Source organism: Equus przewalskii, chromosome 1 (assembly GCF_037783145.1).
Source record: "Equus przewalskii isolate Varuska chromosome 1, EquPr2, whole genome shotgun sequence".
Taxonomy (NCBI): Eukaryota; Metazoa; Chordata; class Mammalia; order Perissodactyla; family Equidae; genus Equus; species Equus przewalskii.
Genome location: NC_091831.1, coordinates 180936809 through 180954686, shown reverse-complemented (window position 1 = coordinate 180954686; position 17878 = coordinate 180936809). Strand labels below are relative to the sequence as shown.

Genomic DNA, 17878 nt, shown 5'->3' with positions numbered 1-17878 from the left:
ACGCTGACTCTGTGTACATTTGTGTGAGGTGTATTTGCATTTGTTTGTATAGAAGAAATACAATGTGTTTCCTAAAGAAAAATTAAAAGATAAGAGATTGTTGTTTACCCCACTGAGGAAAATGCTAGAGGTGTGACTGTTTTAAGACTAAATTTTTCGAGCGAATGAGGGGAATCATGGCTGCAGAGCCGGTGCACACTGAAGGAGAGATTCACCTGACACGTGTGGAAAACTCTGCCTGCCTGAGTGTGGACAAGCTTTGTTTTTTGCAAATGAACAGGCAGAGTCTTTACATAAAGTCACTAAGTATTCCATCCTCCTGAAGAGAGTATGGAAGTATTGCAATTTTTAGGATGCGAGTGATGCTACTTAAGTAAGATATAAGAAACACGTTGTTCCATATAGATATTATCTGGAAAAAATTAACAATTTGAAAATAGCTGCACCAAATGTGAAACCTTTGGGATGCTGTTGTACCTTCTCGATGAGTAAGTTACGTATGAGGAAGTATTTTGAGAAGGTGCATTAATGACTTTAGAAGGTAAAGAAATCCCAGGAGACCTAATTTGAATTGGGCAGGAGGTTTTTCTTTTCAATGTTGTTCTTTTTACCTTTGAACAATTTCACTGTTTTACATGGTCTTTCCTGGCTCATCAAGAGCTTGTAAGATATTTCTGGCCACTTGCTTGCTTTAAGTGTATTTGCAATTTTGCAGACTTACCTGGGAGACCAGGACCTTTAACTCCTGAACGTGAAGTAACAAGAACAATAATAATGTAGAAATGTTCATGCATGCTTCTTTAATGCGGTTTTAGATGTGTCATCTGCGGTTGAGCCATACACCAAAATACCTATGTATATACATTTAGTTATCTATCATTAGGTTGACTTCATTAACTTTGTTCTGCCAACACTGCTCCGTTTATTGGCTCTTCCTCAGAATCCTTTTCTTTCATAACATTTCATGTTGAAGTCTGCATAGATTGCAATGTTTGTTGAATAAACTCCATTATTAAGTACACTGTTCTGATCTTTGCATAATAATTTGCATAACTACCACTAGAAATAGATTTTTTTCCCCCTAGGAAGCTAGTTTGCAAAGAAAACGCTATGAATTTTCATTGTAGTCTATTAGTTTTTATCTCCAGGCACGTTACAATAGTATTTTTAAATGCAGTGTGTGTGTGTGTTTTTTTTAATTTAGGTCATTTCCTTAAAAGAATAAGACAGTCCATTATATTCTAATCATGATAAGATTTAATACAATATAATGCCATGATTAATTCATTCACTTTGGTTACCATTGGCTTTTTCTAATGACCTTTTCTACATTTTCAGGGTGAAACAAAGATCTTAAAACTCAAGAATCTTCGCCCTCAGGACTATGCTAATTACAGCTGCACTGCCTCAGTGAGGAATGTCTGTAATATTCCTGATAAGATGGTGTCATTTAGACTTTCCAACAAAACGGGTATGGCCCTCTCTCTGAATCGTTTATGTCTCTTATCCACAAGTAATGTTAAAAAAGTCTTTGTAAGCTTCTTATAGACCACGTGATTGCTATCATATATGTGGGAACAAGGCACCTTTTGTTCCCCAGAAAATTCTGTGATGTCTGAAAAGCTTTTGGTAAAATATAATTGCAACACACTCCCATGTAATATGTTTGTTTATATAGCATGCAAAATTATAGTTCCTTAAAATATTGTATTCATAAGTGTCACAAGCAAGCTTGTATCCTATTCAAAGAAATCAAAATTTATGATCTAAATTGCTGCCAGTGTTTTGTGATTCCAAAGCCAAGTGAAAGAACCTTTCTTTTACTCTGTTTCAAGTCAAGAAAGCTAATTGGTAATTTCAGGTAGGTGTTTTTAGGAAAGTGTTTTTGTAGAAAATGTCAAAACATTAGCAAGACTCTAGTTTAAGTTAGCCCATGATTGGTGATATAGACAGAATCACTGTGAACAGAGTGAGAAGAAATTGCCAGTGAGAGAGCAAAGAGAGAGCACGTGAATGAACTATCTTTTGTATGATAATGAATGAAGCATCACCTTAATAAATCAGAATCTGAACTGATTTGGGGAAACTTTCAGTGGCAATTAATATACATTTTTACTATTAAATATATTAAAATAAAGAGTTGTAAAAGCCCTTCTCCCATTAACAAAACCTGGAAAAGCGTGGGCTTTTGCGGGCTTCGCTTTAGGTCCTGAATCTGCCACTTCCTAGTTCTTGGATCTGGCTGAGCAAATCCCTTCCCTCTTCTTTTCCTCAGTTTTTCATGAACTCGTAAAGCGTGTGGAATACACTTTGTTGGTTCTTCCAACAAAGAGCTAGTCAGCAACTCTATCCGGCTCATCTGGTGAGAAGATTAAACCTAGGACTTTACTGAAAGATGAAAAAAAATGTGTGCTTACACGTTGATTCGTCAACACATGTTTTATCATGTTGTTGAAATTTTGAAAGGCTCATTCTTTTATTTTTTCATTCAGTTATTCATCAGAAACTTATTGAGTTCCTATTATGGGTCAGCAATAATAGGCGTAGAGATATTGGCTAAAATGTAAATTGCCTTAAACTCTACTGTGTACCAGATGAAAGTCATTAGAGGAAAGTAAAAGAAGAATGTAGGGGGAGAAAAATAAATTTTACCGATAAGGATGAGAAAGACTTGATGGAAACTATGCTGCAGAAAAAAGTAAAAATATAAAAGCTTAGTGGGCTTAAGACATAAAAATTAATAATCTCACCACTTAAAAAAGAATAAATAGAATATTGAGAAATAAAAATGAGAGATTCACGTATAAGAACTGGGTATGATTATGTTTTTCTTTTTGGCATGAAATACTTTGTGAATTACTATAGCTAATTTTCTTTTTCTTAGCTTCTTTAATGTATTTTTAAAAGCCACATTATCCTGAGAGAAAAAGTAAAAATAAAATGGATGTAGGTCCTGTGGGATGGGTAAAGGCCTTGCAGTGGGATAAGGAAGAACAAAATAGTGGATATATTAGTACTTATGTTACCACCTTGCACTTGAGCAGTGCATTATTAATTTTAAAAGTATTTCATGTTTATTATCTCCATTTATCTTTATAACCCCTGGGATGTAAGTAGGTGGATGTTTTTTATCATGTCTTTTTCTATCATCTGAAGCATAACAAACTTGGCCTGAAGCCATCAAAATATCCTCATTGGGTTGTTTTGAGAATGAACGATATCAACATAAACAAAACTTCTTTAGAGACTAAGAGCTACAGTAAAATTATATTTAATATTTTCATGCTGCAGAAATGTATGGTTTTATTTCCCAAGGTCCCACAGCTAACAAAGGATGGGGACAAGGTTGATCCCAATGTTTGTAGAGTTATTTTAAATAGGAGACTGACTAGCTATTCAAAAGTGTTGTGGAGCTGAGGAAAATGAACTTAATTCTCAGCCAGAGCATTTTATTAGGAATGCATAAGGACTTCTTATCTCATGGCTGAAAGGAGATTACCAAGAGAAGTGATAGACTTCCAAGTTCCTGAGGTCCCCTAAAGCAGCTGAGTGACTATTTCTGAGGTGATTTTTAACAGTTGCCAGCCCAGAAAACAGAGGCTTGACTCTGTCCTATGGGGAGCACAGGAGCACTGCCAGGTGGTTGTTTTATTTAACCCTTCAGTTTTCTCTTTCGTTCTTTATTTTTCAGGCTAACATACCGTATATCTAGACCGAGCAAGCAAAATAACCTATTATCGCCTTTTATAAATTATTGCCCACAAATTTTAAATTGATGTTCAGTACAAAATGAGTATTAGAGTTATTGTAAATAATTGAGTTTAAAAATATGAGCGCGCACCATGTGGGACTCTTCAGTGACTATAATCAGGCACGTCCCGGGCCTGGGGCTTTACTTATTCCAACCAGGTTTGCTTCAACACTTCTCCCGTCTGGTGGGGCTCAAAGCTGGAAAAGTCTGTGCATTTCAAACAGGTGAAATCGTTGAGGTTGCTCTCCAAGTGCACCGGGAATAAATTAGGCCTTCAGCATCTTCATGCAAACAGGTCTATAAACTGACGAATAAGTGCATATGGGCTAGTTCATTGCTTTCCTGACACTGAAGAAGATCGTAAGTCAGCATTAACATCATCACTGTGAGACTCAGGTGCTCCTTTGGTTTTCACTCTTGTGAATCTCTAAATGACATAAAGTGCTCAGATTCTTAACTCTTGGTTTGCAAAACTTCAAGGAAGATGTGTAATTTATTGAGGGAGAGAATATTCTGTTATAAATATTATAATTTGGTTAATCTCATCTGTAAATCAATCAGTTCACGAAAGTGAAACTTTGGAAATAATTTTTGTAAGGGAGATCAAATAATTGACTAATTAATGTATTTTTGGTACAAATAAATTTTGAAAGTGCCATCAATCTGTTGACCTGATTTACACAATGCCAAAGTGACACAGCATTTGAAGACGAACACAATGTCTGCTGTGGCAAGAATTTCTAAAAGTTTTTCCGGCAGAACAACTGCATCATAGACTATGATTTCCTGGGCCCATCCCTTACCTGCTGAATTAAACCTTTTGGGGAATGACTGGGCAATGTACACACTTTAAACAAGCATAAGTAATCTCTTTGGAAAACAAACACTGTCTTTGTTGTCAGATTTTTCCATGAACCCTTCCATTTTGTGAACAGGAACTTTTGTTAATAAAAATCAGTTTTCTAGAACCACATAGAAAAGCAGTACCTAGGTGTCATTTTAAAAGTCGGTGCCATCTATGGATTTACCAATGATGTGTTTTCTTAACTTTCCTACTCTGAGCTGGCATTAGAGTAGAGCTCATAATTGTGTGTCTGCCACGGAGTGTCTAGTCACTTGTTGACCCTGTTGATTACTTGACATGCTATGAAAAATCTCCTGTCACAGAAGTCTCATTATTTATCGTACCTAATCTAGCTGTCGTAGACTGCATCATGGCGATCCATGGAATTGTACAAAACATAAAGTGTTATATTTATTTATTTTGTGGCATGCACACTCCCTGACCAATTGACATAAGGCTATAGTAGAGTTTCAATGTTGTTTCTGCTGTTCTACCCCCATTCAACAGAGAAAGTACATTTGCTCTTGATTGGTAAATTTTTAATGTAGCCGTATTTTTCATAGTTTGTTAAAATGAACCTGTTAAGATTTGTAAATTTAGAATGTTAATAAATATAGATGTGTTTTAAAATTATCATAATTATGGTAATTTTAAATATAAACCATTTTAAATTTCTCAGATTATGTGTATTTCTAACATGAGGGCACATAGGAATTATGATAAAACAAATTTAATTTATTTTAATATATTTTATGCACTTACACTTTGATGTCTCATGATTTCAAAAGCAAATAGGAATTAAGTTAGGTTACTTATATTAGGATGAAAAACATATTTTTTACCTGCTTGTGAGACTATGATGAATTCTATAAAGAAATGGGGTAGGTGGGGCTAATTTTACTTAATTATATAGATTCTTTGATTCAGTCTGCTCAAACTTAGCATTTACAAAAATTATCTAATTAAATGTCTTCCTTAAATGTGTATTACATCTTGGAACCAAGTGGTTGCAAAGTATGACTGACTATAGAAATAGGAGAAAGCCTTTGTCTCTCTTCTTTCTCCCTCTCTCCCTTATTTCTCTCTTTCTTCTTCTTTTCTCCTCCAATCTGTCTCAATAAATTATCACGGAAGAAAATAAAGGTTAGGAAACACCTCTGTTGTCTAGGTTAGATAACCATTAGCTGTTCCTAGTATTTTATATAACTCGTAGGGAAGTTGTAATATGAACACCAACCAATTACTGTGACCCTCCATAGAAAACTTTTTGTATGCTGAGATCTATTCACACGGTAGTTCTCTCCTCTGTTTAGAGGAATTTAACTTATCTAAGTGTTATGAGAAATAAAATAATATTTCAGTTATAGGAGTTTTATAGGAATAGCTGTGGATATGAAACAAAAATACATAAACACTTCCTTTTGCAAAATGGAATGCCCATTATAGATAGCCAGTTTAAGTGCAAAAAGAAGGGGCAGTAGAAATTTTGCTGTGATCTGCACCTGAGTACTAAGCTCATGCAGTTTTCTTTTAGCCATGTGGATATTTGAGTATCTTGCCTTTAGGTGACCTCCACAGCACCTAGGCAATCAGTAGCACCATTTATTAGAACTTACATATGTTATTTCACCAATAATCACAGCTTTGAAAAAAGATTGTCTAGGTTTGTAAGAAATGCATGGTGCAAATACAATGACTTCATGGGTGAGTCTGCTCGGGCTGCCATGACAGAATACCCAGACTGGTGGCTTAAACAACAGAAAGTGATGTTTTCACAGTCTAGAGGCTACAAGTCTCAGGCTAAGGTACTGCCATGGTTGATTTCTGGGGAGGCCTCTCTTTCCTGGCTTGTAGACAGCTGCCTCCTCTTTGTGGCCTTTCCTCTGTGGTTCACGGAGGGAGAGAGTGACTGAGCTCCCCACTCCAGTGCCTCTTCCTTCTCGTATAAAGACACCAGCCCTATCAGATTAGAGAGTTCCAATCTTATGACCTCACTGAACCTTAATTACCTCCCAAAAAACCCCATCTCCAAATACAGTCACATTGAGAGTAGGGCTGCAACAAATGAATTCTGGAGGAACAGAGTTCGGTCCATAACACTTTCAAATGACTGAAAAGTGGCCTTTGCATTTAGGATTCTTTTTCCTTTTAAATTTCAGCTATAAGTTTATATGTTAAATCAAAGCAGGAAAATGAGTCAGCCATTTTAAAAAAGGAGCCTATTCTTCAGTAGAATCTGAAGTTAAAGAGGGAACTGCATTGTGAGCATTTGTGGCCCTATATTCTTGGCTCTGGGGAAATAGGAAAGAAGCAGCTGTAAAGGAAGGGGGCAAAATGAAACTTCAGTGAGAACCAAACATCACTTTTGTAATAGTATCATTATGAATTTCTAAAGCATGGTCAAAATATTGAAAAAGGATCACAAATGATGTATCAGCGAACCTGTGCATTTTTTTTTCTGATTTTCTTTTTTATGATGGAGAAGTTGGTATGTTAAACAGAAGAAAAAACAGCAGAAAGAAAAAAACCCAAGAAATCATCTTCTCTTGCACAAAAGTATTGGGAATATGAATGCCTTAATAGATTTACCATAGATAATTAAGGTTTTCTAAGCAACAGTGTTTACTACCAGAGACACCAACAGAACACAAAAAAATGTTATTAGAATATTGTTGATATGCCATCGTTATAGAATGAGATGTTTCCTGTAACTGTTTTGCATGGATTTTGAAATTCACAAGTCTAAGCGTCCGATTTTGGTTTTCTGACCTTGGAGATGCTGCTTAGTTTTTCTAAGCTTCTTTTTCCCCTCCCTACAATGGGGATGACACAAAGACCCATGGTATTTGGTTTTGCAGGCTGTAAATGGTATTGAATCAAAAACTTTTTTAAATGTATCTGGTGCATAGTATATACAATAAATAGTAGTTATAATTGGGTTGTTAACCTAGATAATAGAAAGAATGGATAAAATTGATATCATCAGCAGTCATGCTGAGATAATGACAAGAACCTGAGGATTTTTGCTAGGATAGCGTCTATAGCTTCAACCATTGATGACTAATCTTGAAATAAATTCATAATCATTTTATGACTTACTATTATCCGTGGGTAAATTAAATATTAATACTTCTCAGAAAAATCTATAGAAATGAATACATGTTCTGACATATTTCCATCTAAACTATTATTGGCAGAAACGTTTAACAGAAATAAAAAATATTAGTTTGTGAAATTAATAGCGGCATGTAAGGAAAATTGAAGAAACTTGCAATTTGTTGATATTCAACAGATTCTTCAGCTGAGAGCTCAGTCATTTACTAAGGGCGTTGAACTTGTATATGCCCTATTCTCATTAACGTAGCTTCAAAAATGTGAAAATATAGGCGATGAGTGTGCCAGGAATCTGGAGACAGAAGCAATGGTCATTATGGGGCTTCAACTTTGGTCTTTCTGAGGCTGTTTCCAAAGCAACAAGGTGACCCAGATTTTCCAAAATTCCATTACCATAGTAACAGGAAGTTTGCATGTTGCTGGGATCTCCCTACACCTGTGCATTTTGTTGTCCTAGCCATGAGTTTTTCAGGTTCATTATTTCCAAGGTTATTCTTAGACTATGAGTTCTTATATAAAATATTCTTCATAGACTATTAATTCTCCCAGAAGACATCATAACCCAGACACAGTGGACAACTAAACACAGAAGAAGATAAAAAACTCTGTTAATCAAATGAAAGACGGTGTTATCATATTTACTGAAAGGGATGTAAATTGTTGAAATGTTGTCTCACAACTTAACACAAATATTTGGAGCATATCAAACATTCTGTGTTTTAGTCAATAATTCAGTGTCAGATTTTTCGAACTTTAGTTGTTATTCTTCATACACTACTAGACTATGATTATAAGTGAACAATCTAAAAGTTATTGATAAGAGTACAAAAGTTCAAACCATGTGTTTTATAGTATTTCTTTCAGAAGGTTGACAGAGGATATGCTAAATTAAAGAATTAGAATTTTTTATATCCCTGAAAAGAGTTAAGTTTTAATTTTACACTGCTTCTAGGTTATGAATTTGTGGGCCATGACTTAGTACTTTTCAAGCTTGTATTATTCTAGCGAAACTTCTAAGAATTGTATTATTATAGATAATAATTCAATCGCTAGAAGTGCATTTTAGGCTTCCTTCGTGGTTGTTGAGATTGGCACTCATAACTTGTGGTATAGAATATCTCCATTGTCATTCACTGACAAATTTGACTTTACAGATTACTAGCTCTCGTGCTGAAGAAACAATAATTTCCATAAATGCATGTAGCTAATCCCATTACTTATTCACTCCAAATCCTAGGATATATTCTATCAAGGATCATCTCTGAGGTCACCAACCATCACAGTTTGTCCTAGACTCAATGAAAGTTCCACATCCTGGAAACCCTTTAATCCCAGGCAAACCAGTATGATTGATCACCCAATGATCTAAATCTACGATCCAGCCTTCCTCCATATAAAATACTAGTCTTAATGCCAATTATTAATGTTGCTGAAATTACAGCCTTAAGCAACTCTCCATAAAGAAACATCTGTGAGAAAGACCTGGGTGTGGATCTTGGCCCTCCCCACTGTACAGTGATGTGGCCAATTCCTTCAACTCTTTAAAATTGCTTTTCTGCTAAGTCTTGTTGATAATGTGCTCTGAGGCAGGCTTCAGATTTATGGGAAGAGAACATTCATTCTAAGATTTCATTTTTATTTGCAAGATAACATCAATAACAACAAAAACCTAAATGAGGTGGCTGCAAAGAAGTAGATGCAACCGTTATGTACACAGCTCCTCTTGAGCCCCAAGGTCCAAGCAAGCAAGGTTCAGGATTACAGAATTTGAGGAGATTAACACCTCGTTGTGCTGTTGTCTTTTTATACATGGAGCTGATGTTACTATTCAAGAAAAACTGTAGCCAATAAATAATCTCTGGACCTAACGCACCTATTCAAGGGAATCTTTGCAAACATCATTCTCTCAATATTTCCTATACAAAAGTCACAGGCAGGAGGCCTTTAGTCTCACTCAAGAGAAGATGCGTCCATGGCCCTGTTCTCCTTCAAGCTCTAAGGCACTTCAGAGTGTCAGTTTTCCTGAAGAACCTTGCCTCGTTCTGCATGTTGGAAAGATTAAATGAGATGATATTTAAAGGTGATATTTAAAGACGATGTTCCCTGGCAAAGGGAAGGCTCTTAGTTTTATGGTACTGGTAATTGTTAGATTAAAAACATAACCTTTGTGAAGAAAGCAATGAGGATTTCCAAGATCTCCTTTAGCCTTTTGATTTTCTTTTTTCTTTTTATTTAGTTGAAAGCATCGGTGATAGACTCTACTAGTCTATACTTTCCAGCAGAAATAGTAAATCACAGCTAAATTCCAGATTTTTCTCCATAGTGGGAAAAATAAGTGAAAATCAAATATTGTGTACTCATTGAATGCAAATTATCATATTACTAATATACACGTTAGTAGTGAGTATGTATATCACTCTAGTTTAGCTGGACTTTATAAAGCCTTTTTGTATTATATTTACTTCTATAATGAGGAAATCTAAACAATTTATGTTCTTACCCTTTCTTAAAATCAAGCATACTAATTAGTAGCAGGCAAATATACATTTTTTAAAAAAAATTTTGTTAGGAATGAAATAGAGGAAGATGGGCATGGGTGTTAGCTCAGGGCCAATCTTCCTCAGCAAAAAGAGCAGGATTGGTGGCAGATGTTAGCTCAGGGCGAATCTTCCTCAAAAAAAAAAAAAAAAAACGTTATTAAGAAAATAGCAGTTGATTATTATCTTATCAAAAAACAGTTGTAGACTATATTTTCCAACTTAAAGAACAGGTAAAATGTAAACAACTCTACGTTGGGTGAGCCATAAATGTATGCTTTTCCCCCTGACATTCAGATATGATGAAATACACAGATTGCTATTAAAACTTCATGCTAACATATTTATAAGCCAGCCCTGATGGCCTAGTGGTTAAAGTTCTGCACTCACCAGTTCAGCAGCCCAGGTTCGTCTCCTGGTCATGGAACCACACTATCCGTCTTTCAGTAGCCATGCTGTGGTGGCAGCTCACATAAAAAGAACTACTATGACTCACAACTAGGCTATACAACCATGCACTGGGGCTTTGGGAAGGAAAAAAAAAAGTAAGATTGGCCATAGATGTTAGCTCAGTGTGAATCTTTCCCTACAAAAAAAAAAAAAAAAAAAAGACTATATATTCATGTTTTTAAAGCATCCTCTGACTTTAGCCACTCTGTGGATTTAACGCTCTGTGGTGTGTCTAAGACGTAGCCTTTTGGGCCCTGTTAGTATCATAGAGTCCTGTGAGCCACAACCAGCCATAGTTTTAAAAATCCACATTGGTTCATGAGGGCTTTTAATTAAGTCTGAAAAGAAGAAGGTCCGTGTAGTCACCTACACAGCAGTAGGCGATCTAGCGTATTGTCACAGGGCCTGGAAGGAGAGAGGAGGTCGGCAGGCTGGCAAGTAATGGACAGCAGAGTATCAGAGATGCAGCATGTACTTTTGGTTTGCTGTTGTGGCACTTATTTCCAAAGCATCACAAGGATTTCAGCTGTTCCTTCCGGTTCCATTTTCCGCAAAGTCTGTTCTAAGAGCCAGTTTTTTCTCTTTTCTGATAAAAACATACTCTTGATTTAGTCTCAACTGTTCTATTGCTCTGGAAAATAGGTATGTCCACTTGTTTAGTCATCTGCTTCAGTTTATGTTTTGAACAGCATTTCTCTCTGTCTGCTCCTTTCGATCACTCTGCTTCAGTTGCTAAATTGTACCCTTTGAGCACTTTATTGACCGCATCCTTCAATCGCATACTGTCCAGTGAATGTGCAGGAAAGTCAGCACTATTGATTTCTGATAGACACATTGTGTAATAGGAATTTGTTGATGGTAACCTTGCCTTCTTGTTCTATTAATGGTACCTATTACCCTGTTTAGATAAGAATGGAAATTATCAAGAAACCAGGTATGAAATTTGGGGCATGCATAGATGTGACAGTTGTGTGAAGCTACTCTTTCAGTTTTCACTGTGGCTTGGAGTTGTAACATTGTGTTCAACCAGACAAGAGGCAGGATTTTCAGTCAGCCTAGTAAAGCAGCACCCGGTGGTGTTCTGTCTCTTCAGAAAAACCCAGAAACATCAGTTTGCTTTGTTTTAATAAAAAGAGTGTAGTTCTAAAATGGTGAGATACAGGCAATTTCATATAGTTTGACTTAACAGGTAACAACAGATAAGAGATTTTTTTCAAAATGATTGTCACATATTAAGTGCAAATTAAAATATATATTTCCAAAGTGACAAGAGAAAAAATTAGGCACAACAGGGAATAAATGAACAAAACTATTGCAAAAACAAGCAGTGTAATATGGGTTATTGTTAAACTTTTCAGGGATTTAATCCACTAAGACAATTGCTGGGGAGGATCAAGAAATAGGAAAGGAGGCCAGTCTCCTTCTATTCTTATTATATCTCTCTCATTCTCTTGATCCTGATCAGGAATACTTAATAACTAAAGTACTGCCTCATTTGTGAATCGTCTTTCATTTTAAAGTTAGCTCAATCTGATGAAAATTGTCATGTTCATGTCGTTTTCATTTTGAAACCATAAGTAAAAAGCAATCTTCTGTGATATCCATGTAGAATTATGACATGATGGGCTGTATCCATATAGAATTATGATATTATATACTGTGTCCCTATAGAATTGTGAAATGATGGACTGTATCCATATACAATTATGACATTATACACTGTGTCCATATAGAATTGTGACATGATGGACTGTATCCATATAGAATTACAACACTATGGACCATACATACAGAATTATGACACGATGGGCTGTATCCATATAGAATTCTACATGATGGGCCATATCCACATAGAATTATGACACTATGGGCTGTATCTATATAGAATTATGACACTATGTGCTGTGTCCATATAGAATTATGACATGATGGATTGTATCCATATAGAATTACAACACTATGGCCTATATCCGTATAGAATTATGATACTATGGGCCATATCCATATAGAAGTGTGACGCTGTGGACCACATCCATAAAGAATTATGAAATGATGGGCCGTATCCATATAGAATTATGACACTATGGCCTGTATCCATATAGACTTATGACACTATGGACTCTACTGTTGTATTCTTACAATAGTAAAAATAGTGTATGGATTTTACACTATGACTGTGTGATACTTCATTTCAAGGAACCTGAGAATTCAGTTAATGTGCAGTGGTCTGCATGCTAAACATTGTTTTGGGTGTCTAAGTAAAATGGTAAACATGAATACAGCTTTAGAAAAGCATTATTATATGTGTACAGATCCACAGCAATATGTAATATGGATATAATTCTCAAGTAGCTGGAGAGTTACATAAGCAAGTCAATATGTATTAATATTAAAAACTTGAAGAAAAACAAAATAATGCAACATTGAAAACAAATGGCCAGTATTTGTTTCCTCGGCAAAGGTATTTCAGCAGGTCATATTAATCATGTAAAATGGGTAAATATGGGTTTACCAAAATCTGTATTGAAAATAGCAGAACTAGAATGTGAACACTATATTTTCAGTAGCTTTGAGAAATAAAATATTGGCGGGACATTCTGTACACGCATTTCTTACGTGTAGATAGGAATTGAATTCAGAAGTGAGTCAGTCAATGTTTTATCTTTCGTATTAAAGTGGTATTAAAAGGGTTTTATTGGCTTCTCATCTTTCCTTATGCAACATTCCATTTTGTACAGCTTATTTAGTTCCATTACATATGTTACATTGTGGTATTATCCTACTCGAAAATGAATACCTCCCCTATCATGTACAGTTGTTGTCCTAGAGCATGGCAACAAAATATTTAAATGTTCTTTGAATGTCTGAAATCCCAAGATAAGAAATGTAACTAGTGTAATAGTTAGACTTGAATTGACTCTTATTGGAATTAGATCTGTAATAACAGTGTTAGCAGCAGTCCGTATTTACAGTATGTCAACATGATGCTGTAATGACACCTACTACAAGGTCTGTGGTTTAAAATTGTCATTTTCTCCAGTGTAAACCACAGTTTTATGGCTTTGTAATTCAATCCAGTAAATTGGCTCCTAACCACGCACACAACTTGGAATCAAATTCCTCTGCTTTGGTACATTTATTTGTAACAAATTATGCTCTCTTGTTCTGCCTTTCTTTTCTTTTTTTAAATTTAATTAACCATTGGGAAGGAATATCATTATAAACATAATAGTAAAAAATACCTAATATAGCTTTAAGTAAAAGGAAAACATCTCCCAAAGACATATTTAGCCCTTCTTAAAACAAAATCTACACATTTCTTGGGTTTCCGAGGATGGGCCTTAATTTAGTCAGGCACCTCACCTCCTAGAATTAGACTCCTCTTTCTAGCATCTTCAGATGCACACATCTCCGTTGGAGGCTAGAGCAGAAAGTCCAGCTGTGAGGTTGGTACCAGATGCTTGGTAAGGGCTGGAGAGCTCATGACTGAACTTGTCTGGGTTGTGACCCAATTCAGACAATCAAGACAGGATGTTATTGTTCTATTCTGTGACACTGCTTCTAGAATCCAAAGAAAATAACCCTTATAATGCTCATGTGTGTTAAGTATGAATGTATGTAGGATTTGTATGCTTTGATTTATTTTATTTGACTTTTGGTCTCATACAGTATTCAGCAAAATGTGACCACTTTTGTCATTCACAAAGTAGTATGTATAGCAAACTTTAGGAGCATTAGCAAAAATGTCTCTCTCTTTTTCTTTCTCTTTTAATCTTATAAATAACATCTAAATATATGGATGTATTACTTCTTCTCTTCCTTTTTAAAATTGCACCTGCCTTGTCTGACATTTTAGGAGTGATTGTTGAATAGATGGAGGCATGGTTAGTAGGTTATCTTTGCGACCACACTTACTAATCCATATGATAATATTCTTGTGTCTCTTGCTCTTTTCTTACTGGAAGATTGTCAGCTGCCACTGTTGTTCTCCATTTTCCTGCCTCAGGAAGCCTTCTCATGTTTAAATTCCTCCTCCTTATGTCCTGAAATCTGAGAACTTAAATACCTGAGTCCATCATAGTTGTATTTAAGTTGGCAGTGAGCACACCTGAGCAATGGCCTCAGAGCTTCTCCCAAACATGCTTTAGAATTTGGGGTTTGAAATTATTACTTTGGTGGTTCACAAGTCCTTTTTGCCTTCTGTACTAAATAATACAGATTTCTGGAAGTCTAACTAGCAAACCATGTTTATTTTTGCCTTCCCAGGTTTTTATAATATAATAACAGATGGTATTAATGTCATCCCTTCTTTCTGTTAAGAGAGGCAGCATCAATTCTTCCTCTGGCATAAATATCATCAGGCATTTAATTAAAGCTTGGAAAGTATCAACTTTATTTCACTCTGGAGTTTATCTGCAGTGCTTTGTATCCATCTCACACCAGACTGTCTAGATTAGGATCCCAGCTCCACTATCCACTGCCTATGTGACCATGGGCAAGTTAGCTACACTGTTTTTCAGACTGGCAATAAAAACAATAGGTGGTACCACACCTATCTCATATGATGAAATGAGTCAATATATGTTAAGCTTTTTGAAGAGTGCCCGGCACGTATTAAGGGCTCTCATTGTCTCCATCTAATTGCAAACACCTCAAGGGCAGGATTTTTGTCTGTTTTCTTCTCTTACCTCTGATGCCTGGAACAGAGCCTGGTACACAGTTGGAACTTAATAAATATGTGTTGAATTAATAATACTTCCTAAAATAAAACATAGGTCTATCCCTCTGTTTGCAGAAGTTTATTTTGTTGCTATCAATGCCCTGGCTAATTAAGCTCCTGATGTGATTTCTAATTGTTGTATCTTGGAACCACTTTAGGCATTTGAGTAACCTGAGTAAGATGGGTCTTAAGATTAGGAGACTATATACCTAGATGTTTTCCTAATCGTGGTAGAAATTTGGTCTAGGCAATCGTTTAGAAATTATTTAACAGAATCCCCTTGACGTTTAGAGGACCAGACAGAGGCCAGCAGAATTAAATCTGTTTCACATTATTCTTCAAGGTTAGCTATGAACCAACCTTAGCCAAAATTACTATAAAATGAAGTTATAGAATCCTAAAAGGATTCAGAATATAACACTATAATACAGTGTCCCCAGGATGGGTAATAAAAATACAGAAACTAATCTTTACCAGGCCAATAAGAGAATACCTTTTGCATGGGTCCTCTATGTCATCATACTGGTTGTAGAAATACCATCTGCCTCCCTCTCAGCAGCTGTGGCGACCAGAGCAGAATTCTCATTTTGTTTGCTTTGCCTTTCTGGTGAGGCTTCGGTAGGTGTCAATGTGAGGTAACACCACGTGGTCTTAGAGGCGATGGCTTTATCTGCTCTGCTGCTGCTCTTCCTCCTTTACAGAAGAGCCTTAAACCCCGACTGATTTTTTAAGTCCGTATTAAATTATCCGCATACGGGTCCTCTTATCACAAAGAGCATGTGCCCTTTATTTTGGCTTCAGGGACATCGTTTGGTTTAACCACATGGTTTATTAATAGTAATGTATATTTTATAACTGAGCAAAAAATTAAGTACAAAGAGGCATAAGTAAAATGCAATGTTTATTGTACAGGAGTGGTGTACTAAATTTTGATAGAGAAATTCTTTGTCATCACCTTGTTATAATATAAAGCATGGTTAAGGTCAGGGGGTTGAACAATGAAAGAACTGACGGGTCTTCATAACTAGCATTTTTCAATGAATGTCTCATGAAATCCTGGGTCATATGTCATAGTCTTTCATGTTGATTTTTTCTTTTTTGGTTAAGTTTATGATTAATAGTCGGGGCTTAAGTGAAGTTCCTGTTCTCTAATCTTTAAATTCAACATTCTTTTATTCAATAAGACTTTATTGAGCACCTTGTTCTTTGCCAGATCCTTTTCTGGGTGCTATTGGTAACATGATATGAAATGATATCATCTGAAAATATGAAAAAAATCAGCTTTCACCCTGATAGCCTATTTGTTAATATCTCACAGTGAAAGTGTAGGGCTAAGTGCTCTAATGATGGTGGGAGGGTATTATAAGCAGCTATGCTTATTCAAAGGAGGAAGCAACTCAATTGGCTTCGGAAAAAACTAGGAATTCAGGGAAGAGTTGGTATTGACAGTTGAGCATGGTAAAGTCCTTGACCACTCTTTACCAGGCGGATAAGCACTGCAAGAGAATTCCAGGCAGCGGGAATAGCAGGTTCCTGCTCTGCTGATCTTGTGAAGAAGACATCTTTGCAATTAGGCACTATTCCTAAACCTTGTATCTTCTACGAAGAGCAGGAAAATCTCATGGACAGCAAGTTCCTTAGTTGGAAGTGCTTAGCTTGAATTTTCTGCCCATGAGAGATGACCCCCTGGGATCCTGTTGCAGTAGATGTATGCTCAGGTTCCCGTAAACTTGAATGAGACCAAATTTTGCCAAGATTTTACCTGTTGGCAAGAAGAGTATGAGATTGTTGACCAAGGGAGGGAGAAATTTGTGGTGCTAAAGTTCTTCTTTGTCTTATTTTTCCAGTGTTCATGGAGACTTTTCAGGCCAGTAAGTATCAGGACCCCAACTATGGGCATAGCTTATTGACTGAAACAAGCTTTTGGCTTTACTGTCTTTGTCACCTTAGAACAAGTTCCAATTCTAGTTTTTCCACTTATGTTCAATGACTAGGTTCAAATGTAAATAACACTTGTTATGTTTTGTAAACTCTCATTTCATTGAAGAATATCTTTTGGCAGATTTCTGTACTCATTGTGCTCTGATGGCATAAACATCCTGGTCAGGGATCATAAATGCGCATGGCTTCAGAGAACAGGCAGATGATTTAACTATGAGAAGTCACCGAAGATGACAGGAGTCATGGGGAGACGGTGGTTCTCTTCCTACCAGGATATTAGCTTCAGAGAGCAAGGATCCTTTGACTGTTTTGTTCACCAATGTATCTTAAGTGTCTGTCACAGGTGCTTGATAAATACTTATTGAATGAATGAATGAGTATGTTGACATGTGTTGCACTAGGGAGAACAAGCAATACCTAGCACATTCATTCATAATAAGAATAATGATAATAACAACAACGATGAGAGATATTGTGCCAACCAAACAAAACCCATCCGGGGAATCCCTTGTTTGGAACCC

The 17878-nt window shown here is 36.1% G+C and overlaps 1 protein-coding gene across 6 annotated transcripts in view; it reads left to right on the top strand.

Annotated features, from left to right (window-relative positions):
- Positions 1 to 17878, top strand: part of MDGA2 (MAM domain containing glycosylphosphatidylinositol anchor 2) — a 783360-nt gene that overhangs the window by 500021 nt on the left and 265461 nt on the right. For all 6 annotated transcript variants that reach the window (XM_070630080.1, XM_070630101.1, XM_070630087.1 and 3 more), the window contains one exon: positions 1339 to 1471. In XM_070630080.1, coding sequence (XP_070486181.1) covers positions 1339 to 1471 — 133 coding nt within the window. The remainder of the gene's footprint in view (positions 1 to 1338; positions 1472 to 17878) is intronic.